At 35.5% G+C, this 25102-nt stretch overlaps 1 protein-coding gene across 5 annotated transcripts; it reads right to left on the bottom strand.

Moving 5' to 3' along the window:
* Positions 1-259: 259 nt before the first annotated feature.
* ZC3H11A (zinc finger CCCH-type containing 11A) lies at positions 260-25102 on the bottom strand. Of its 5 annotated transcripts, none has more exons than XM_081324503.1 (19): positions 22635-25102; positions 20289-20657; positions 18860-19061; positions 17506-17625; positions 16464-16587; positions 15153-15344; positions 13569-13691; positions 13339-13419; positions 12324-12413; positions 11799-11861; positions 9438-9533; positions 8875-8940; positions 7859-8356; positions 6029-6102; positions 5603-5623; positions 5057-5372; positions 4072-4244; positions 3740-3804; positions 260-2095 (listed from the first exon to the last, which is right to left on the bottom strand). In XM_081324503.1, the coding sequence occupies exons 3-19, from the start codon at positions 18911-18913 to the stop codon at positions 1834-1836; spliced, it is 2418 nt and encodes an 805-aa protein (XP_081180629.1). In that variant the 5' UTR covers positions 18914-19061; positions 20289-20657; positions 22635-25102; the 3' UTR covers positions 260-1833. The 5 variants fall into 5 exon arrangements, with proteins under 5 accessions (XP_081180629.1, XP_081180631.1, XP_081180630.1 ...); XM_081324505.1 differs by having other exon boundaries at positions 20289-20337; XM_081324504.1 differs by having other exon boundaries at positions 20289-22698; positions 24920-25082.

Below are 25102 nucleotides of genomic sequence, written 5' to 3'. Positions count from 1 at the left end.
CCTTGGGTCTTTTTGTCACTACAACCTCACTGTTAGGATTTATACCACTATGACATTAAACCTTATATCCTGGTTAACAAATTGTGTTCACATAACAGTTAAACATATGATTTAAGGTGATGACCCAGTTCATACAATATGCTATGGCAATGCCTGTATTATCACATGTTGAACCATGATTTACCAAACCCTAATTAAGCCTACTCTAGTCCAGTACATTTATGTTCTCTACCATCATATAAGAACAATGCTTAAACAATTTTCTTACATTATCTTTATTTAAAACACAAATTGTTAAACTGTTTAAACATCTGATTCAGATACAATGATTTAAATAGAAATATGTACAGAAAAAAATAAGAGTATGTAAAAACTTGGTGGAATTCTCTTATGCAGAAGAGAGAAAAGGGGAGAAAACTAACCTCAAACAGAAGATTCTGCTTAAGCAAACTAGAACACCTGGAACAACATGGAAAATTCTTTCACACTCTCAGACACCTGTTAAGTTTCCTTTTACAATCAGCTAAAAATTCTATTGCCATTCAGTTGCTGAAGAATTATTTCCAATTTCTCGGGAGCAATATGAAGACAGTTTATTCAGGATAGCCTTTTTTTAAAATATTCAAATCTTTTTGCGGCTTTTTTTCTCCCTAGAGGCAATACTTCAAACTGAATTGGCAAAGCACTGCCTTTTTCCCCCCTCCTTGCCTGTAAAGCTTAATATATTTACATTAGAATCAAGCAACTGCCCCCCCTCCCACCCTGTGGCTACAAATATAAACAAAAAACACATTCTGCATTATTTCTTAACCCTAAGTTGTAACTGGCAGGATTGGGGTAATGAAACTAATTAGAAACAACAGTATTAATAATGGAAAAAAATGTCATATAAAACACAAGAATTGCAGGATACACAATATTCCTAAATCTTCATTTGGCCATAGCTGAGTCCATGAGAAAATTCAGAATATCCGTAGATATGTGGATGAAAAAGTTCGTTAAATGAGCAACTAAAGAACCAGAGGCTCTGGCAGAGATGTCTCAAGACTGTTTACGATGTCAGAGGGCAACAGTCCCAAGGTTGGTTTAAAATGACCCATGCAGCACCAGCAGTATAGGCCATCATATTCTCCATGGGGGGGGGGGAAAATCTTTTGAATAAATTTTGCACATCTTTTGGGGGCAAGTTTTTTTAATTCTCTCTCAAATGAATAAATTAAAACTTTCCCCCCATGAATTTCTATATGCTAGATGAAACCAGTCAAAATGGCACAAGATGAATGGGATGAAAATAAAATGTGCTATTCCATCTTCTATATAAATGTTGCTTTGTTTTCAATAGTATAAGAAGTTCCACATGTAGTAGGCTTGGTCCAAGTTTATTTTTCTTTCCTCTGGATTATAAATAGTTCTGCCATTTTTAGGCTTTTAAAAAAAATTACATAACCCAAGAGACGACTCAAAACTGCAGAAATAACCCCCAAAAGCAAAAAGCTCTGAAATACACAGAAAATACGAGCCACACAGCTGAAAAACAGGTATGACAATCCAGTAGAAAATATAATGATGAAAAAAGAGTTGCTGTGTAGAACTATGAGTGGTCTTGGATCTTCTCTAGATGAAATGTTCATGGTTTCATTCCGAAAATATTTAAATTGCGCAATAGTTGGGACATATCTCTGACCAGCAGGGTAATTCAAAATAAACTAATGCAGCCAAGTTCTTCAAGCAGTTTCAAGTGTGCTTTAAGACTTGTCGTATCTCCTTACTAGAAAGGGTAATCTAACAAACATATAGCTTTTATTTTCTCTCGAAATGAAGCTGTGTAGCAAATCAACTGTCAATCATCTCAGAGAGTTCAAGCAGGAGCTCATCCTCATCTTTTCCTGGATCTAAATCAATCTCTGCTTCCAGTTTGCCTCCTGAGATTTCCCAAATCAGCTTATCAAAATCATCTTCAACTGAAGACTGAATCTTCCCAGTTCCTGTTGAGCTCAGTCTGCGGGTCTTTGTTACTGCTGCACGGGAAGAACTTGGATATGCTATCTCTGCTTGCAAAGTGGAGGCAACCTGGTTTTCCATGTACAGGTCAGAGCTTCAAAAAGAGGGGAAAAATAAAACAATTACATATCTCCAAGAAGAAAACAGACATCACGTGTAAAACCTTTGCAGGATTTTCAGTTCAACTAATATGGTGTGGGATGAACCCTGGGCATAAATTAACTATAGGCAGAATAGAGATAGGTAAAGTACAAATTATGTTGTGGTAGTATCTAGGCTATATAACAAGTCCACGATATATAGGCTAGCAGGAAAAAAGAGGGCCAATGTTTCACAGCATGTAGTAAGAATTGGACTTAATCTGTATTGCCAAAGTGTTAAAACTACAAGGAGGTAATTCAAGCTAGAAAATCAGGAAGAACTTTCTGGCATATTAGCTGTCAGCCAATAGAACATGCTATCCCATAATTCTGTTTTGATGGAGGTCTTCAAATAGAGTGTTTATGGAGATTCTCAGTCATCCAGGTCATGGTTGTCCCAAAGGTGCTTTTTCATAAGGCAACTGGACTTTCTTTTTTCTCTTTGAAGACATTTGGCTTCTTCAGAGCTGAAGAAGCTTCTTGGAAGAGAAGCGAAACATCTTCAAAGAAAAAAAGAAAGTCCAGTTGCCTCAGGAAAAAGCACCTTTAGGTCTTCAAACAGAGGCAAGATGGTATCTGTCAGAAATACTCTACCAAATTCTGCACTGAAGAGGTTCGAACTAAATGATCTCCAATGTACCTTCTAACACTATAATTCTACAAAAGTGCCATTAGATACTTACTGCAATATTGGCAGTAAACAGTGCCTATGGATATTTTCCACTGCATAGCCTACTGCTTTCTTTTAAATGTACATAAATTTAAATTGAGCAGTATATAATACACACCAAAGATTAAATTGCTATGGGGCATATCAGATATAATAAAAACAGCATATCTTGTAGCACTTTGAAAGTCTAATATAATTTATTATAAGATTTCTTAAGCAGGTCTCTACATCATATACAGAGGGCTAAACTGCAAAAAGAGATACCAAATGAAACGATTAGGATAGCACAGGATGTCTACTTATTACTGTACAACTACCAAAATATTGCCATTTTTTAAAAATCAAGATAACCTACAAATTACTGTAAAAACAAATACATGGGAATCCTACAAGTTTAGTTACCAACTGGTTTAGAATAATTTTGCCTTTTAAACTTTGTTACCTGCAAACTCACAGTGCTTCTTCAAAACTATTAGCAAGTTAGATTTCACTGTAAGAAATTTGAAGTATCTATATGATGCTTATGATGCTTTCCAATCTATAGCCAGATTTAAAGGAACATTTCAGTTTTTTTATCACAATGACTGACTAGAAATCACTAGGAGAAAACCTTATTAGCTAGCTACTTATATTTGATTTTTAAAAATATGTCTGTAATTTATGAAAGATATTTCTTTGGCAAATACTTTCAGAGCTAGCAACCAGGTACTTAGAATTTTTCAGATTGAGTATATTCATGGTTCTTACAGGATTTTTCCACAATCTGTTTTCATTGGTTATTATCCAAATATCTACTCATAAATGTGAAGGGAAAGAATATAAATATCATATGATCCAATTTATGCCTGGTAAACATTCCATTTTGCCCTCCTGTTCTATGAGAAAATTCTGATAATGTGCAATACGACTATCAAGAAATAATAATTACCTGTTATAATCCACTCTCTTAGGCATAGTGGTTATACTGTCCTTTGAATGATCTGGGGTGCTTCCCTAAGGGAAAAAATATAAAAAAATAAACTCATTCTGTGAGGTTCACTATCACCACAGTTATTTTATTCCTGGACTTACATTCCATTGTTCTTTTTTTAATGCAAAATGATTCATATTCTATCAATACAGAGACCTCTCTGAAGAGATTTAGATCAAAAAGTACTCTCTCCTATCTCATAAAATTGCTACTCCTATAAGATAGAGGACAATCTAATGTCCTCAGTCATCTCGGAATTTTAGTAGCACAGCATGAATCTGTTTTCTTACCAGAACTGTGTTTTCAGAAACAAACTTTTTCATTTCTGTGCTTGTGACAGGGCTCAGAGGCTTCACTGCAGCAACAACAGAGGGATGATTCTCTGATATTTTTCGCTTCAGTGTCTGCTTTGCTGGGGAAATGGGTTTCACTCCAGATGGTTTCACATTCATCTTGGGTTTGACTGAAATATAAAAGCAATTCAGTGAGAATGGAGTGGTAACCTCTCTGTTAATGTTGCACACATTATTTGGAAAAACACTTCTTAGAAGAGACCTATTTTAATCAATTCTAAATTTTAATGTATGGAAATATTTAAAATTACATTTCTAGAATGATGATAAAATACTATTCTAAGCATTATTCCCACACTTCAGTGCTTCCCACACAAAAGGAGTTATAAAAACAGCAGCATCCTGGAGAGAAAGTATGACTAGAAATGTCTCATCATAGAGACAGAGTGTCTCAATGGGAAGAAATAATAGTTGAAAAATGAACTCAGTTTTCTGCATGCTGAAAAGGGGAAATTTACATAATAATGATTTCTGAGAACTGCTCTTATCTGTTAATAATATAGATGCTTGAACCCTTGTCCTACCAATATGAACTTGTATACATCTGGAGCAAAGTTGAAATGTATGATTGATATCATACAATATATAATGAAGTTCTACTTCCCACAGTACTACAATCAATGGTATTTTTGAAGCAATCAGAATACATGGATCCATGAATAGAAAAATTCCAGATTTATTATTCTAGAACACATTCAACAATATTGTGCTTATTTTCATGGGTTTAACATAAGTCTAGCAATTGCTGGCACCTAACTAGGATTATTAATTTTCCCTTATGTCCAAGACATATTAAGAAAAGGAATTAAAATATGCAGCTTGCCATTATCTCAGGAACCTGATAAATATTCAAGTATAACTTGCAGATCAGAAATGTTTTTCTATTTAAAAACAAGCAACTCTTCTGGAATGAGAACCTTACCCTTAGTTCTTGGTTCTGCACTCTGAGGGCAAAGTCTCAGCCCTTCTGATGTTCCCTCCTGAGATCTCACCAACAATCTTTTGGGAAGTGGACGGGTTTTCCCCATAGTCACTGGGGATTCAGAGTTTGTAGTCACATCTGGCATTTTTCTTTCTGCTATTTCTTCCCCAGCAAGTGCCACAGTCATCTGTAGTTCCTGGGGCGTTTCCTCTTGTTGCTGCTGCTGCTGCTTTAACCGCTGCTTCTCCTTCCTTATTTCTTCTAAACTCTTCACATAGACTTTAGAATGTGAATTACTCACACTATCATTCAAAGGCTGCATAGATGCAAGAGAAATACTTTTTTTAAAAAAGCAAATGACCAATAAACGATCACTACAAGTCCTTTGAAAAATGCACACATTTTTACCACTCCACACAAATCAAATATAAATCTTTATTATGGCCTTTAGGGCAGAGAGCATCACTCAACCAACATTTTTGGTGTTATGCAGGTTTTTTTTTTTAAAAAAATATTAAAAACACAATCTATGGCAACCATACATACGTTTTGCTTCTTGGTGGAAGCCTAAAGTCAGAAAGAAATGCATTGTAACTGCAGTGGAGATCAGCTTGATTATAATTTCCTACTTCAGCTCTGTTTCCTAAAACAGACTGTACAGAATACAATTGTATGGAACAAAATTCCATACTAAACATCTGATCTTCATTAAGAGTATTTTTATGTTTTATAATCAGTGGTCTATTTGGTAGCATGACCTGCCACCTGTAATATGCTGCAACATCAACTGCTGGTTATTATTCATGACAATGGTATCTAAATAAGCTTAGAAGAGTAAGAATGATGTCTCTTTTATCATGTCAAGTACTCCTAATTAAAATACCAGATAGTTTCCAAATATACAAAATAAAAGCATGATACAAGGAATGTGCATTCACAAAAGCTATTTTCTTACATTACAATGAAGCTCACCTTTGTAGCAATGTCTCTTGCAGAAATTCTTGGAGAAGACCTCAATACCAGTTTTTTTTCTTCCTTTTCAGGAGCTGTTGATAAATCACAGGGATAATTCTGAAAAGAACTACAGTTGCTAGCACCAGCTTTCTATAACATTGTTTGGAATAACCATGGCTTATTTAATCATGTGCTGTCATGGTTATTGGTTTTTATTTTTTTTATTTTTTCTATATTGTGTTATTGTTTGTAAACCTCCTAGAGCTTCGCTGTGAGTAGGCAGTGCTATAACTTTTCTAAATAAATAAAATAAATAAATAAAACATCCCAAGCGCAGGATGTAGGGCAGTGACTACCTCCCCATCCCTCTGGAAGATTACCCGGAAAAGTCACAGGTGTCACTGAAAGCAGCATGACCAATGTTTTCAGCCTGTTTTTTTGGCTTTTATGCAAATGGGACATATGGGCTTTTCAGAGGCAAATTATTATTTTCACTATTAATCCCCGTGTTTAAAAAGTCCCAAATTGAACTAAAACTGTACTGTTTTGCTACCAAACTCCCATCTGAGTGTTGTGAAGGTCTGCAAATGAGATATGAGGATAGGAGGGCTAGATATGGCTTGTAGAGTGCCCAGAACTCGATATGGAAGAGCAAGCAATTTCTTTTACTTTTCAACTAACTTTCCCAAGTTTTGAAGCTAAGAAGCATAATAATATTACTTTGGAATTTTTCTATCCACCTTTGTGTAGTGTTGAAAGTTTGTAGCCCTTTGGAATTATCCCTATTCATACAATACTAAGATATAAAAGATGATCTGAGCTTTAACTATTTATAGACAATAAAGACACTGCGTCACAATTGAACACACTGAACCAGTACTATCTTTATTGGAAAAACTATCTGAAGTATTAGATGTCACTTTTTTTAGCAGAAATTATTTTAACCTTATGCTCGATCTTACACTTGGCTTGGGGGTATTCTGGACCACTCTTTTTTACAGAAGTGCTTCAACTGGATAGTTGTGTTGTCCAGAACTGCTCACTTTGATCATATCACAACATTAAGCTCAGGCTTTGAACTGGCCATTTTGAAATGTTTTGTTTTTTTCTGCTTCAGATTGTTGTAAATTTACTTGTGTTTAGGAATACATTATTTTAAGCTGAAGTAGATGGATAAATATCCTTATATTCTATAGAATTTGTTGATATAATCCACAGTAGACTTTTGTCAATGTTGTTTGCTTAATCAAAATCTCTGTTAACAAGACTAAAATGAAGCACAGATAATTCTCACTACTTCAGAATTATCTATATTTTATCTGTAATACTGAAGAGATCACAAATTTCATGACTGTATGGCCGAAAAAAATTATCATATTTAATGATTTTTGTAGTCATTCTAAATTAATTAACTAATTCTGAAATGTGAGTTTCTTAGGAATGCATTTTTCTAGTATGTCAAACAATCAAAAGCATGACTCCTTTTAAAAACAACGAATGATCAGTCTGTTCTGATTAGTAAATCAGTATCGTAATGAATTAAAACAAGATAGAAATGGTTGAGACTTGGAACCGTTAAATCTATTTTGCTTCCCAAGTTTGAAATACAGAGAGATCTGAGGAACAGTAAAAGTTAGTTTAAGAGTTAGTTTCCTCCATCTTTATTTTTGTCATTACTAATACATCTAACCAATACAATAGTTCTGGCACTGCTGCATTTTAAGATCCAGGCCAAGAACATTTATCTGTCTCGTTATATAATAATAGGCTTCAAAATGAAACTGAGTGCAATACATTCTGAATGCATCATTTAGAAAATTAAACATTTTAACAAGGAAAGTTTGATACCTGTCAATTTTGTAACATACAACATTCTCCTCCCAGTTATAGTTCGTTCAGATTGTATCTGTGTCTTTGATGTGTTCTCCAAACACTGCTGCATGCGGAGAGCTTTCTCCTGCTTGATTTCCTCCAGAGTTTTGATGTGCACTTCCCTAAAGTCTTTGGCTTTGACAGAAGACTCTTCCATTTTTCTTTTTTTGGATACAGCTGTTCCCAGAAATCCTTCTTTCTGAGATTCACACTCATGCTTTGGTTTGGAAAGGGTCTCTTTTTCAGTTTTTATTCGCTCCTCTTCCATCTCCCTTTGTTTTTTCTCAGCCAAGACTTCAGAAAAGGTTTTGATCCGTACTGTAGGACTTTTTGACACTGCATTGGGATTTGTTATAGAAGCCACTTCAACTTTTGGTTTGGGGTGCACTTCTCCCTTTTTTTGGCTAGCTTTCTCCAAACGAATTTCTTCAAGTGTTTTAACATAGATCTCACCAGTTGGTTTGGCAGCAGACTCTGTATCAGCAAAATAAATAATTAAAACATATACAAGGACTATGTTTTACATTTTATTAAGATCTCACACTTTTTGCCCACTAGAAGGTTGTGTTCCCCAATGGTTCTACTGAGACAGAAACAAACACAAAAACACATAAACTAATGCTATTCTTTATGTTTCATTTTAAATGGGTTGTACTTCACAAATATATTTTTTTCCAATCTTTGCCAGATTTTCATATAATAACCTAGAAGCTCAAAATAAAAATAGATATGAAATATGATAAAAATAGATGAACAAGATTCTTCATTCCAGCAAGCACAGAACTAAAATTTAAAAAAGGGATTTAAAATACAATGCTGGTTGACTATTTTTTAAAAGGTCTATGTTACAGTTCAGTATTCAACTAGCAAGGCATATCATTCAGTCCAATAAAGATGCTTTCTGAACAAACATACAGAGGATTCAGTTGGGCAAAAATTCACTATTGAAAATGTTGAAAGAAAACTTTATTGCATTAAAATAAAATTAATACCTGTTTCCATATTGCTTTGCTCAGATGGTAATCCCAGCCTTTCTTTAAGAGACCTGGGAACTTGAACTAAAATTAAGAATGATGAAGTCAGCTATAGTCATTTTTATTTTAAAAAAGGTACATGGCTTCTTGCAATTTATATGCACTATTACATGCATGATGCATTACCTATTACCCCACACTCTAATATATCTCAAGTATACATACTATTACAAAAAATATGATATCCAACTTTAGAATTGTTTTAGAGAAAAAGTGATTATTTTCCGGAAGACTATGGAAACATATTTTCCTCATAAAATTAAAACATTAAATTTTATCCACAAAGAATGGTCAAAGAAACTTTCTCATTATGTAAGATTTATTCTAAGATTTTGAAGTTATTTGGGTACTGTAAGAAAAGCTAGGAGAACATGACACATGACGGTTATTATTTAAGCTCTCTCCACTATACATATATTAATTAAACAAATACTAAGAACATTTCTACAGCTGAGTATTATCTGTTTCTGAATATTATCTAAACCTGAAATAAATAAATTTTATTAATGGAAAAGCCATACCTCTTTTTGGTGTTTTTTCTGTAGTTTCAAGTGAATCCATTTTTCCCCCCAATCTATCAGCAAGGCTACGCTTTAATGGAATTCCAGTCTCGGTGACTTATGGTGAAAAGAAGAAATTTATGTTTCATTTTTTAAAAATCCAAAATATTTCTACTACTTTTGTATTATACAATTCTCTAGTTGAAATTATAGACCTTACTCAGACGATACTATAATCTGCCTTCAATGAGTATGTGCCTAGAATGGCAGTGCACTTTTATATAAACATAATTTTATAATGCAAATAAATATATTAACTGGGTATTTCTAGTTGTCAAGATACAATAAAAATCCATTGTGCTTCTAATTCAATTCAGATGTAATTCAGTAAGTGCTAGAAATGAAGGGAATACATTCCTTGAACTTTGTATATCTATGCCAGGGGTCGGCAACCTGAAAAAGGAAAAGAGCCACTGGGAACCGGTTCCATCACACATAAAAAAAAGTGGGAGCCGCATGCGTGCATCCACGCACGCGCATGCTCAAAAAGTTTTGCGCATGCGCAAAATGGGTTTTTCTTGCGCATGCGTGGATGCGCGTGGTTGCCATTTTTTTTAATGTGTGATAGAACCGGTTCCTGGTTGCGCGACGGCCCGTTTGCAGAGCTACCGCCTTCGGCAGCCTGCAAACATGCCGCGACAGCTTTCCCAAAGAGCGGCGCCGCTGCCCGTTCGCGCGGAGGTACGCGCGCACCTCTCCAAAGGTTTGGGGAGGTACACGCGCACCTCCACTCGTTCGGAGAGGTGCGCGTGCACCTCTCGGAATGGGCAGCGGCGCCGCTTGTTGGGAAAGCTGCCGCGTCCCGTTTGCAGAGCTGCCGCTTTCGGCAGCTTGCAAACGTGCCGCGGCAGCTTTCCCAAAGAGCGGCGCCGCTGCCCATTCGCGCGGAGGTGCGCGCGCACCTCTTCAAAGGTTTGGGGAGGTGCACACGGACCTCCGCCCATTTGGAGGTGCGTGCGCACCTCTCCAAACAGGCGGTGCCACTCTCCATTTGGAGAGGTGCGCGCGCACCACTGCCCGTTTGAAGAGGTGCGCACGCACCGGGCGGCTAGGAGCCACAGGAGACGGCTCAAAGAGCCGCATGCGGCTCCGGAGCTGCGGGCTGCCGACCCGTGATCTATGCATTCATAAAGAGAAACATGGTTGTAATATATAACAAATGTTGTTGTGGGGAACAGACATTTCAGTACAGGAAGTCGACTTACAGTTCATTCAGTGACCAGTTACAATGGCACTGAAAAAAGTGACTTATAACCATTTTTCACACTTATGACCACTGTAGCATCTCCACAGTCACGTGATCAAAATTCAAATGCTTGGCAATTGAGTCATATATATTAGGGCTTTTCAACCAGTGGTACGGGTACCACCTGTGGCACATTAGCACCTGGCAGGTGGTACACGACCATCCTAGAAAAGTGGTAGCGGGGGAGGGGAATGAGTTGAACCAGTGGCAGCACCGCACAAGCCTGAGCGAGAGATGGCTGGAGCTGCAGGGCTGTCAGGGCTCCGTGGAGGTGCCAGGATCAGCGCCAGGCTCCAGTTGGAGCTCGGCGCTGATCCTGACGCTTCTGCTGAGCCCAGAAGAAGCGCCAATCAGCTGGAATGTTGCAGCATCTCCAGGGTCTTGTGATTTACATTCAGATGCTTGGCAACTGATTCATATTTATGACGGTCACAGTGTCCCAGGGTCATGTGAAGTGACCAAAACCGGCTGCAACCACTCAGCAGACGGGGGAATAAAAACCAAACACCCCCACCCACCCCACCCCTGCTGCCAATCCTCAGCAGAAATGCTGACAACAATGAAAACCTCGGACAGGAGGAAGAGCACCGCTGGGCAGGCAGGCAGGTGTCTCGCTCGGCTGTGGCTTGGGGACACTTTTTCAGTGCCATTGTAACTTCGAACAGTCACTAAGCAAACTGTTGTAAGTCGAGGGCTACCTGTACTTCATCACTTTTTTCTTTTCTTTTTGGTCAAGTTTTTGACACCTTGCTAGGCAACTGATGGTACTCAGATGTTGCTATATCCTAAAAGTGGTACAATGGGTGAAAAGTTTGAAAAGCCCTGATAAATATGACAGTTGTAATGTTCTGGGGTCATGTAATTCCCTTTTGTGAACTTCTGACAAGCAGTCAATAGGGAAGCCAGATTCACTTAACAATCATGTCACTAACTTAACAATTATGGCAAGAAAAGTCATACAATGGGGCAAAATTCATGTAAAAAATGTCTCACTTAGCAATAGAAGTTTTGGGCTCAACTGTGATGATGTCAAAGACTATCTGTAGTACTTTTTTCCCCCTCATGTTATTACTCACCCATGGGAGACTTCCTTTTCCCCAATCTCTCTGAAAGAGTTAATCGAATCCGAGGCTCCTCACCTAGGACAGCGAAATACCAGAAAAGTTAACATTTGCTTTCCTATCACAAGCATAAACAACTATTTCCCCCTTCAGATACATGGAATATGAACTGAGATAGAACTTATTTATTCATGGTAATGCTACAGTGTATATTAAACAGTGAAGTTAGAAGAATGTTAAATATAAAATATAACCAAGTTATTTTCTCCATAGGAGTCATTCATAAGAAAAAAGTTAATTACAACATGGTAGTTTTGCAGTGGCATATTTTTGTTAAATGACCGTTTTAGCTAATGATTTTCAGACCTGATGCTTGTTGAAAATTATAAATACTGCCAAATAAAGTTCCCTCATGCCTAGATTCCTATATAAATATATAATCTTAATCAACAACAAAAACTGAACTGTGGTTACTGCGCAGCTAGAAGAAATAATATAAAAAATAGAATAATTGAAACAAAAAAGCAGAGACAAATTTACCTTGCCTCGTAGATAAAGTTACAGTTCTGACCACAGTCCGTGCATTTTCTTTCTCTGGGCTTGGTTGAGCAATCATTTCAGAAGGAATGTCTGAAGAAAGCAAAAAGAAAAAAGGAAGCTATGCTAACTTTCCCAGCAGCTGCTATTTATGATTTCAACCTTATGTCTACTTTGTAAGAAAGCAACCCAACTGAGATCCAGTTTAGTCTAATGGTTAAGACACCAGGCTAAAAACCAGCAAACTGGGAGTTATAGTCCCTCCTTGGGCATGAAAGCCAGCTGGGTGACATTGGATCAATCACTATCAGCCCAACTCACCCTGTAGGTTATGTTGCGGGGAAAATAGAAGGAGAAAGTAGTATTAGGTATGTTCTCTGCCTTGATTTATTTATAAAATCAATAAAGATGGGATAAAAAAAATCTTAAAAACTGAATTCAATAAAGTTTATTTAAAACAAATTTCACCAGTGGTCCATACACATCATTCCTTGCAACTACTCTTCAATACTGCATATATCATGAAATACAAAATACCAGGTCAGTTTGCAGCTGAAATGGAACTTCACCTTCTTCTTAGTCACTAAACCTACAAGTCATTACAGCTAAAGGAAAACATAACACTGGGGTCACATTCTTCATTCCCTTAAGCCAGAGGTCCTCAACCTTTTGGGCACCAGGGACCGGTTCTGTGGAGTGAAGTTTTTCCGCAGACCGGAGGATGCGTGGTTTTGTGTGCTGCCTGCATCTTGCGGATGGGGCTGTTTTGTTTGTTTGTGCGGACTGGTTGCTGGCATGCTGCGGACCAGTACTGGTCCATGGACCAGGGGTTAGCGACCCCTGCCTTAAGCAATAGCCAAGTAAGATAGTAGCTTTATCAGATTGTATAGGAGCAACACCTTGAAACAAAATTAAGTAAACCTTCCCAATGGACTTCTTCTCAACAACGCAAACACACTCTCCAAGAAATAATAAGAGAACATTACATGACACAATGAAGGAAAGAAAATCAACAAACCATTTTGCTGCTTTGATTTTTCTTTCATTTTTTTTGATTTTATTTCTTCAAGAGTCTTGATTCCAAAATTCAAACTTTTATCTGAAAGAATGTAGATATCCAATTTAAAAATGCATATATAATTCCAGAAACCAAACATTTACAGTATTTGACAAGCTTGTAAAATTTTCATATCTAAGCCAAGTGAGGAAATTAATATCACCTTAATATTACATACTTTCTGTTCTTACCTTTATCTTGATTTGCACTAGTCACTGATTTCCGAGTAGAAATTACCCGCAGTCCATTTGGACTTTCTGTAGACGGTTGTTGAGCAGGCATTTTAGATTCATCACCTTCTTCAGATAATTGATCTGAAAGGAACACTAATGTTACTTGAATTCTAATCCTGTTCCATTCATAAATAAGCAAGATCTACTGATCTTAAATCAATAAAGGGGCAGGTTGCCCTTCTTAATGTGCTTACTCATTTACTATCCATAATTATTAGAAATGATATGTAACCCTAACTAAAATGTTTAATGTCTACTTTCTATATTCATGAAGAGTTAGGACAATTATTGAGCTATATCTTTGGGTTTCATACTAAATCATGAGAATCCATAATTTACTATTAATTGTATAATTTCAGACTGCATTTAAAAATGTAAATAAATGATTAATTGTACAAGATACATTTAGACCTTCTTTAGAAGAATGGCACGCTATAAAAGTAAGTATCAATGTCAAAAGTAACTTTATATTTAAAAAACAAGTCTAATACTGAATTTAATTTAATCTAGGATCATTAATGGACTTAAATTTTGTGCATGGGCTTATACCGTATCCAAAGGTTGGTTTTTTTTCTTTAAAGGAAAAAGCTTTATAACAGATTTTATTTATTATAAGGACCAGCTTTTTCAGTTTACAAGGAAACTCATAGTTTATTCTGATTTTTATATTGATTACCTTTGCCATTCTTAATTTTTGACAATGGTTTTAAAGTGGTAATTTGATATAATTAATATAAGATCACATTGGTACGCAATGCTAATCTAATACCATTTTGAAAATTTTGTTGAACTTTATAGTTTCCATTATTTTCTATTTAAAAAAGGAAACAGCTAAGTATGACTCAGTATCCCATGAAGAAAGTCACCAGCCTGAACCTACATATATTAACTGATTACTACTATTTGTAATAGTAATAGATTCCAGGTTTTGTATGAAAATACAGAACAAGTGGCTGAGGTTCATGTTTAACTTTATATGCAAACGCATCTCGCTTAAGATAGATTGCATCCTGTTATCTGTGGCCTAGTGAGCAATGAAAGACGTACCTAATTCTTTGCAAAGAACTCTCATCAGCCACAGATTTAAACTGATCCAAATCCCTGAGCTGTTAGTATTTTTCAACAGAAGCGGAGACAATGATATCTGAGAGATCATTTGCAAATGTGCTATAGAACTCATCTGGACTTCACATCTTTTCTCCTTCTTAACTTTAACAATACAGTTCAATTACATAAGTGACTGGACATATATGATGAACTAGAAGGCAAATGTTAAAGCAAAAACAACAGCTTCTCCAGATGAAGCCTCAACTGAAGCAACCATTAAAATCATTTGGGGATTCTAGCTGAAGCCTCTGGATTTCCTCTTTCTAAAAGGTAAAATCTTTCTTAAAGGTTTGACTTGATGAATTTGGGAAAAAACAGTCCAAGCAAATAGTCCAAGAATACAACATCTTCACTTGCTTTTACATTTTATCTGCTATACTCATTCTCCCTTTATTTTAAAATTATCTTAGATTGAACGAATCATACTTAGCTCACCATCATCATCTTCATCATCATCTGCTGCATTAATAACAACAGGTGGATGTGTCGGACTGGGAACATTTTCAGAATTTTCCACCTTCATCACTCCACGCAACTGAGGTGATGGGTTGGACTGAACAGAAAGCTTGTTTTGTTGTGCAGTCTTCATCTCCTCTTCTGGAGACTCAGGCACATTTGGAAGAACAGCTTAAACAATGAAACAACAGTCAAATAATCCATTTAGTTTAGTCATACTCAAGAATGAATTCATTAAAATCTATGAGAATTTAGTAATAACTGACATGAAATTCCATGATTTCAGCCAGCCTACTCAAAGAATAGCAATGCTTGAATTCAGCCCATTACTCATAATATACACAGGGACTCCTCAACTCATAGTTGTTTAATAACCATTCAAAGTTACAATGGTCTCAGAAAGGATGGTTTATGGTCCATAACTTCTTGCCATTGTAAAATACTGTGCCATCCTACTGCAGTTGGGCATTTGGCAACCGGCTCACAACAGGTTGCCAAGCATCCTGCAATAATGTGATTGCCATTTGCAATCTTCTTTGCCAACTTCCCCAGAAAGTCAATGGGAAGCCAGCAGGGATAGTTGCAAGTGAAAAGGATGATGGGGAGCTGAAATCTTTCAGTGGGCTGCAATAGAGCTGAAAACTTTGGGATTTTAGCTCCATTCCTGTAGCTCCCCCAATTTTAAACTGTTGCCTCCTCTTAAAGTTTTGAACTTTTGAACTTTTATATATACTGTTTATATTTTTAACATTTAGGTTCCCTCTTTGAGGGAGATGGGTGGTTCAGAAATGTGAAAAATACATTAAAAATAAAATAAAGTGGTACTAGTGTAAACTAGATTCAATGACATTTTCTTCTCCACCCACTTGTATTGATTTTGCTTACTATTTACCTCTTACTCTGCTTACTATTTCTTATTCTTATACTGCACTTTGTATAAAGTTGTCTAATCCCAAAGTGTAAAGCTTTCTTTGTGTATATGCTATGAAGTTATCTGAATAAAATGGGAAACTTTCAACACAAAAAGTTTAATTGATGAAGTTACTTTCACATAAGCAACAAAAGTCTGGATCTCTTCCACTGAACCCTGGATTATAAACCATTTATTAATGTGGAACTGGTAATTATTATAAATTGGGTCAATTTGGTGGGGCATTGCAGTCCTAATGAATCCAGAATTGTTTTTGTTATTATATCTACAGAGGTATGCACACCCTGACAATAGAACTCAAGAAAATTTGTATTTAGATTAAATTACCACAATTTTCCAAGGACAAAAATTTAACTTACTCTTGCTTGGAGGTAAGAAAAGCCCATCCACAAAACGTCCCTTGTTGTGGTGGAAAGCACAGTTCAATTTCTGACAGCCCAATGGCTGATTCTCCCAATAGCATGGTATTTCGCTGCGCTTTTTCTGAAGACAAACCACAAGTTATTAATTATAGACAGAAGACCTGCAAGTTCACAGTATTAAGATAGCAGTGCATGTAATGCATTTAGATGATACAAAAAGCCCCAACATAAATAATATGGTTTACCAGGAGGCACAATGCTTGTTGTTGTTGAAAATGAAAATATTGGCTATTGTTCTTCTATGCAAGGTTTAGGCCCAGGTGAATTAAATCAGGCCTCATGGAAAATGTATTGAACCAAGTCTGTGCTATGCTTAATTTTGCAGTTTGCAATTGTACTTTACTTAATATGATTTTGCTAAGCTTGCTTGTTTCAAATATATTTAGAACATAAGAACTGGAACAGTAAGAAATAGGGACCTGAAAGTAGGTGATGGATGCGGGTTCCAATGTACACGAGTATGTAGAAAGTTATGTTCAGCAAAGGGTCAGCAGAAAGTATGAGATTGCTGACCATCTGTCTACAGTCTTAGGACGGGAAAGGGTATAAAGAGTTGGGACTGGACCTGACTGATTTGCCACTGGCCTATAACTGTCCTTATTGGAACTACTATGTCATTGGATCTCATTGCAATGGGTTACTAATATAAGTGATGTTGTGTTATTATGTTTGCTATGTTCCAAATTATTAGCAAAATAAACCTCTGAATCTTAAAGAATTATTGTTTTGTGTTGCTGTCTGTCTTTTTCACTGTTTTTTTCTACAACAACAACTAGAAAGATGTTTGAAGTTCTGATCATTGGTGAACTGCAATATTACATGTACAACTTACTATTTGTACTGATCATCTGTGACCACCTATGAAAGTTGAAACAAGGCCATAACTAAAGTACTGTAACCTACTTAATTTCAACAATGCATGCTTTCCTCCCAAATGCTCACCTGTACTGCTTTATTATGCTGTTATATAAGCACTTACATCAATCTCCATGTGTCTAAAACGGCAGATACTCCTGAAGCATCGACCTTCCTGCCAGAGCACACACACAGTTTCATTGCCAAGGGCAGCTTCACAGTGACGAAAAGGGCAATTATCCCCCTATGAAAAATGGTAGACAGTGAATGATTAAGATCTATGGGTGAAATCCAATACCATGCAAGTAGACTTACATACATAGCACCTTTCCCTCAGCCGATCTCCCTGCAGGACCCACACTGAATTTGAAATAAGACGCTCAAGATGTGAGTAAAATGAAGAATTTCAGCTTTAATTCAAAAGTTTGACAAATACTTCACAAACTTAACAAAACTTCACTTTGCTTACATCTTAAGTGTTTCATTTCAAATTCAGTGTGGTGGTATACAGAGGCCAAATACCAAAAAAAACCCAAACCCTGTCATTGTCCCAATATATACAAACCTGACACTCTCACTCTCTCTCTGTTTGTGTGTGTGTGTGTGTGTGTGTGTGTGTGTGTGTGTGCGTGTGCGTGCATGTGTGAGTACATGCTATGTACTCATAAAAATGAAAAACCTAGGAAAAAAATTCTAGGTTACATAAAACAAGAAAAAAACAAATTATTCTAAATGATGAGTATAGAATTTTCCTGACTAGTAAATGAATTATGATTTAAATAATCAAGTTAAATCAAATCAAAGCTATCCCATTGAGCAATCAAATATACAAAAAGGTAGATTTAAGAAAAATATTCTTTGTAGCATAAAGAAAGCTACAATAATAACATGGATGGAAATAATTTCACATCCTAAGAGTGATGATCCAAGATGTGAAAAGGAACTCCAGTATTCAATGATGCAATGAATAGCAATCGTTCATTCATTTTTATGGGAGAATAGTTTACCGAATTTACTATAAATACCCATTTTATACAATGAAAACATGTGATATGAAAGTGGGTTGCTCCAGATGCCCCTTCCTCATTTTTGGAATGACAAACAAACTCAATGAAACAACACTTGAGAAACTTTCTATATATCCGTACTTTGTATATATGAATATATAATAGGTTTAGAAAATAACATAATACTTATATGAGTATAATGAATACAAAAAAGCTGACTGTTGTATAATCTCTTTACTGGCATTATGTGAATACTTATATCCAAAATATAATAAATGAGAAATGCAAATTATATATTTGCCTAATGTAATTTAAGTTCCATTAACTTATTTTTATATTTCCTATACATAAGCATACTACACACTTTCCATAACTACATCAAGAAATTCACTAAAATTAATGGTGCAGTTATTGAGTTACAGATGAAATAACACAAATATGCTTAGAAGACACAAATGCTATGAAAAATACCTTGGTACAAGTAGAGTAGAAATAGAAATAACAATCATTTCCTTGGTTAGACATATTCAAATTAATTTCCTTCAAGCTTAAGGTGTAGAAACAAATGGCTGAATACAATTTTGTTATTTTTCAGTGATGGTTAATCACACTGATGTTTAAAATGGCACAATCTTCTATACGGGTTTGTCAATATCTTCTTTAAAATATAATCCTAAAAACAAATAAGAGTTTTAAATATCACTGAAAATGTTACATTTGATAGAAACATACCATTTCCATAAATGTTTAACTCTTAATATGTATTGTTTTTTAAAAAGGGGTCAAGTTATTACATGCATTTATAGGTGCACATAAAGTTAGAGCTTATCTTGAGGAAGATATGAAAGAGCCATTAAGGAGTGGCTCAGAGAAAAGATTACACAGTCCAGAAATGGATGGAAACATGAGAGACTCAAAATAACCCCATTTTAATTTTGTCTAATATGATTGGGCGGAGACAGATTTTCAAGATGCCCTACAACAATAAAGAAGCATTCCTAGAACCCTTGTGGCGTCTACTTCTTGACTTGGCCTATCTTGAAGGGATGATACACCCTACTTTATAGATTCTAAATGACCTATAGTGTGGTAATATCCAAATGCAAGTCAGAATACTAGCTATTACCTACACAAGTAGCTCTTTAATTAAGCTTGAAATTACAGTTGTAAATTGTGTTGGTTGTTAAGCAGTTTGTGTGACCACACCTGATTTTATGGCCTTCTTGTGGCAGTTGTTAAGCTTATGTGATGATTGTAAAGTGAACATTGGTTGCTAAGCAAATCCACTGTCTGTAAATATAGTCAGGTAAAAAAACTAAAATTACTGTAAATTACTGTTGGGCACACCAAAAATGCAATCGGGAAACCACAGCTGAGGGATGGCTGTTGAAATTTCAAACCTGGATTGTAAGTTGCCCTGGGGAGGTCTGTCATAACTTGAAACAGCTGATAAACAGCAGGTCATAAGTCAAAGTCTATCTGCAAAACCTGTCAAGGGATGTCCTTGTTGTGTCTGCTTGTTTCATGAAGTCCAGCAGGACAAGCATTCTCCAGGTCCCTTCCATTAAACAATATCATCTAAAACCTCTTGTTGCAACACCTACTCTATGGAACATCAATCTTGCTAGCCTTCTGTAAGGCATTAAGGACCTGGCTCTTTGCCAACAGTAGGCCTCTTGTGAATAATGAATTTAATGCTATTATTATTATTTGAGCTTTGCTCCATACGTGCATGTTTTCAATTTGGCTTTAATATTATTGAAGCTAATTTATTGACTGTTTGCAGCCCAATCATGTCAACCTGTAGACATATAAATCTATATAATAACATATTTTAAAATATGGTTAAGCAAAATGTTATTAAAACACAGACTTAATTCAACAATACAGACTGAAATACCTTGGTATGATCAGCAGATACGATCTTCAAAAACTTCGTTATTTTTCTCCTGTAGGTCGAATCAACACTCAATCCATAAAATAGCAACGGGATAGAAAGATTGTTCCTTCTTCACATTGTCAAGGACACAAATTTTATCCTCATTCAAAATTCAGATAAAGGGTGAATTACAACTACTGGAGAAAGTAAGTCCATTTGAATAGCCAGAAAAACTGGAAACAGTGGTTAATTGCCTCTTCAAAATAAATAGTTCATTCAAAGAGGAACTTCTGTTTCAAAGAAGATCTGTCTTCCACAGCCATGGAATTTTACTTTTTTTTTTTAATTAAAACACAGTGTTTCAATTTCTGGTCTTCAAGATCTCTTCACCTATTGAAAAAAAGAAAAAAATCTTCCCCGGTCTTTATTAACTGCATAGTAAAGATATAGTAGCTATAAGGTCACACATGTATATACAGATAAAGCTGCATATTATGTGTATATACATGTAAAAATGTATACTCAAGGGCAGTATTAATAAGCTGTATTTCAACAAATCAAATTAATCTTCCATGTAATTAATTTTTAGATGAATAGTTTATCACACAGTACAAATAGGTATATTCATACTGTGTGTCAGACTTTACATATGGGTGTGCCTTGTAAGGAGTATTTTAGATTAAATGGATAAATCTTTTGTATAGTATTTGCAATCGCAAGTGCAATATATTTGGCAGCATAGCATTAATAAAGCATTTTACTTCCAGCCTATTCAAGTTTTTTTTTTAAAAAAAAACTAATCTAAATTTTGTTTTCTCATTGTCAGTGTAACATTTTCCCAAAAAAAAGATGTTGCTGCTTGTCAGCAATAAGACTGAAAGGATGCCACTGATCTAACATCCTAACAATTAATGTTCTTACAGTCACAAGCAAATGTGTTGAAAATCAGAACAAAATTTATTCTTTCAAACATCATCTTGCATATGTAATTTTTAAAGAATGTAGAAGAGTAAGCTGGAAAGTTTTACTCCAGACAAAATAATTTGCCTTTGAATATTTATAGTACATTTCCCCAACTCTAAAAGAGTAGAGGGATTTTTTTTAAAAAAATTATTGTCTGTGTTGAATTTCAACAATAGGAATTTTAAAAATGTCATCTGTAAAATTGCTTTTTATTTGCATTTCTTTTTTTAATGCATAAACTTGTCTTGCTCGCACAAAATGATACTAGTATTCCAGATGGAAAAATCTGAATGAAGGAAAAAGGGTTCTGTCAAATACATATTATTTGCATAATCATTCTACTTTAAACAAAATATGTATATTTTTTAAAAAAAATAGTCATGAACCATTTTTAAATGGTTAAAAAAATTGTTTTAGGTACATAAAGTTTAACATGTGTCATAAGAAGAAAAATTAAAATAATTTTTAGGAGCATTTCATTTTCATATACACTGGATAATTTGGGGAACAGTATTATAGTACCTGTCCACTGAGTACATATCCCAAGAATTTTGCACATGTCTGTTGTAAGTAATTTAAGAACATACCATCTTTCCAACTTGGGTAACAGATGACTGTTACCCTGTGGATTAAGCTAAAACTATTGAACTGTTCCACTGCTGCACTGCATTAAAACCCCAACTGTTTTAAAGAATGTGAAAAAGATTATTTTTCCATCTTTTAGTGCAAAAATAAAGTAATTTGTATCTCTAACGGCAGGAAAGTCAATTTCTGTACTTAAACAGCATTTTTATAAAGCCTCGTAACTGAATTCAGTTGGTACAAAATCCTAAAGAGGGCCATTAACCTTTTGGAGGAGAACTATTTCTAACAATATAAAGTGAATCATCTAAAGACAGAAGCTCTCAGATTCTAATTTTTCTGCTCATTTCAACTTGCTCCACTTGACTATGAAAAATTGACAATTAGCATATCCAGAAAACACAGAATGTTTGTATGTTTACAAGATTCTTTGAAGCTATAAATGTAGAACACGCAAAGCTGAGGGGCAGAATTAAGCACATTATCATCAGCTTACAATTATTACATAGCCACCAAAAGTCAAAGTCCAATCCCTCTTGAATTCCATTTACTATTATCTGGTGTTAATTTAATACTGAACTTTAGTTGATTAGATTAGATTGTGTATAGGCTTGAGCCTATAGGCTTGACAGATGCTCCTGATCCTTTGCGCCTAACACTAAATACTGAATAGGGAATATTTTCAGCTACCTTTTAAACTGTTTAAAACAGCCAAAATTACAGCTATCATTCTGCTAATTAACTTGCCATTTCACAGCACTAATTTACATAACTGCCAAAGCTCTAAGTAAAATTTAATCAAAACTGTGAAAAATATCTGACCTTGTTTCTTGAATGGAGAGATTTGATGTCTTGAAAGCACTGGTATCCAATTTCTCAGCTATCCCTACCAATATATAGGACAGTATTTATCAATTTAAATTGCCTAAAACTGCTTTTTATGCTTTGATAATTATTGTAACTAATTAAATCTTTCCTCAATTACACTTGCCAAGGGCAGCAAAACTTTACAGCTTTCTGATGGGGGAGATTTGATTACAATAATGTTTTCGTATATCAGACTACCTCTAAAAATTATTTATAGCATCCATATTTGAGAAGTTTAGCTCTTTATGCACCTCAGAGTAAGTTCTTTTCAACTCAACTGATCTCTAAATAGATATTCATGGATTTGCACAGTAGCCTACAGAAGTTATTCCTTGAAACAAGAATCTAGGAAGCCAAAAAACACTTAAATTTGCATCCATTTCCATCCATAAGCCAAAAGTGGTTTGTTTGTTATGAAAGCCTTTTTGCATGTTTTAAAAGGGAAGAGCAATAGACTTATCAGAAATATCCAACCATCTCAAAGGGCTGAACAAGGCTCATATGCAAGGATAGCATTAATCACTTATAAATTCCTTTCATATTCTACTGTCAGAAACAGCCTATAAAAATAGGCATGTTTTCACACTAAGTTTTCAATACGATATAATACAAAAACAATTTAGAATAAAATGAATGTTCTTTGTCCTATAACTACATTAGTGGTTTCTTTAATTACTACCAATATAAATTTTACTATCACTACCAATACAAATTATACTATCACCACCAATACAAATTTTAAGTAAAGCCCACTCTGGCTCACAAAAGTGCTTGATGTTACATATTAGCTTTTAAAATTCTATAGAATCTGTCAGTTTCACAGCACACTGCCCTTCTAGAATGCATTTTCTGTTGGTGGTGTGTTCTATGTGCCAGGAAAACAGGCCAAATAGATTAGCCATCATCATCAGGAATACCCATTTTGCTTTAGTTTTGTCACAGCTGTTTTGTTTAGACATGTCATAGACTGTCTACTCATAGCCAGCCTTTTCTTTTTATATACCCTGTACCTAATACCTCTGTGCACTTGCTCACTAAATATCAAGCATGGAATCTTAATTTAAAAAACAAGCAATTGCAGCAATATGGTTTTACCATATTACTTCTTATATAAAAAGCTCTTCCGGATATGGCCCAAACTAGGACTTATCTACAATATAAGTCCCAGTTTAGTATATTTAGGCACAGCTTTCTCTTATAACAGTTCTACAGTTTGCTGCAGTTACACTGCTACAGAAGGCAATGACAAAATACTTTCATACAGTTGTCAAAAGCCTGCATGGATCTCTTCCTGTAGCTACCAGGCATCAAACTCACGTTGAGGAAGAAAGCTCAGATAAAGTGCACTACTCTGCTTATGTATATGTAAATTTGTGTTACAAGTTTTTTTTTAAAAAGACAGGAAATAAATCTGTTAATCTACAGCAAATACAAATAAATTACTTCCTATTAGATTAATAAATTGTTTTAGGTCTCTTTGTGCCAGCCTGCATTCTAGAAAGAACTGCATTTTCTAAATCCACTATAATTAATGTATCAAAAAACAAACAATTTTTTAAAAACTAGTAGGTATAATAATTTCCTAGATGCAAAATATCTTGCAATCAAAGGACACTATTTCCTAAAATGGTATCTTGTGGAAGTATAAATTAATTATCCTCTAATATTAACCTTCATATCCTGACCTAGCGAATCTCTAATGTCTCTATCATAATAAGCACTATTCTACTTAAAAATATGATTATCAAACAAGCACTGTCTGTAATCAGGTGAGGAATTTTTAAACCCCAAAATTCAGTGTTTGCTACTTGTCCCCCCCCAAAAAAAAACCTTTAAGGAACTAAGGAATGGGGTGAAAGTAATTACTTAACCAAAGAGGGATTAAATAGAAGGGGCTGGCCTAGGAATACAGCGGTAATGCTGTACCACTTACCTAAAAAGGTTTTTAAAAAAAGGTATTTTTTTCCCAGGCAGGCTGGGATAGGGAGCGGGAGAAGAGATTCTAAATAAATAAATAAACAAACAAAGGAAGAAAGAAAGAAAGCACCGTTTGCAGAATTTAGGAATTAATTTCTGTTAAACGGAAAGTTAAGGCGAGAACGTAAGCACAGCAGTCCTCAGGAAAAGCCGGAACAGGGAGATAAGACACAGGCCGAGTCCCAGGCTCCGGGGCCTAGAGGAAGGCGTCCCTGACGAAAAAAAATTCAATAAATTAAACGCAAGGAAGCCGCTGGCCTTACATCGGAGACAGGGGGAGGAGACCCAGGTCTTTTGTCACCCATGGGCAGGGACTTTACCGAACCCCGAGAATGCGACGACGACGACAGCAAACTCTCTGGTTCCGCAGCAACGCACTTCCACCGCTTCTCTGCGAGGCGAAGATCAAACTCCCGTCGTCGCCGTTAACGCCGCCGCTGCCCTCC

This window comes from Vipera berus (genome assembly GCF_964194415.1).
Source record: "Vipera berus genome assembly, chromosome: 3".
Classification (NCBI taxonomy): domain Eukaryota; kingdom Metazoa; phylum Chordata; class Lepidosauria; order Squamata; family Viperidae; genus Vipera; species Vipera berus.
Note: the sequence above shows the minus strand (reverse complement) of the source record. Positions and strands in the feature narration are given on the sequence as shown.

Bases quoted from the DNA above. Each gene is read 5' to 3' on its own strand.
- ZC3H11A (XM_081324502.1), bottom strand. From the start codon at position 18,913: ATGTCTAACCAAGGAAATGATTGTTATTTCTATTTCTACTCTACTTGT. The intron at 8,941-9,437 runs GTATGGCTTTTC...TCTTAATTTTAG, and splicing joins AGAAAAAACACCAAAAAGAG to TTCAAGTTCCCAGGTCTCTT. The intron at 3,805-4,071 runs GTAAGAAAACAG...TTTTTCCCTTAG, and splicing joins TTTCTGAAAACACAGTTCTG to GGAAGCACCCCAGATCATTC.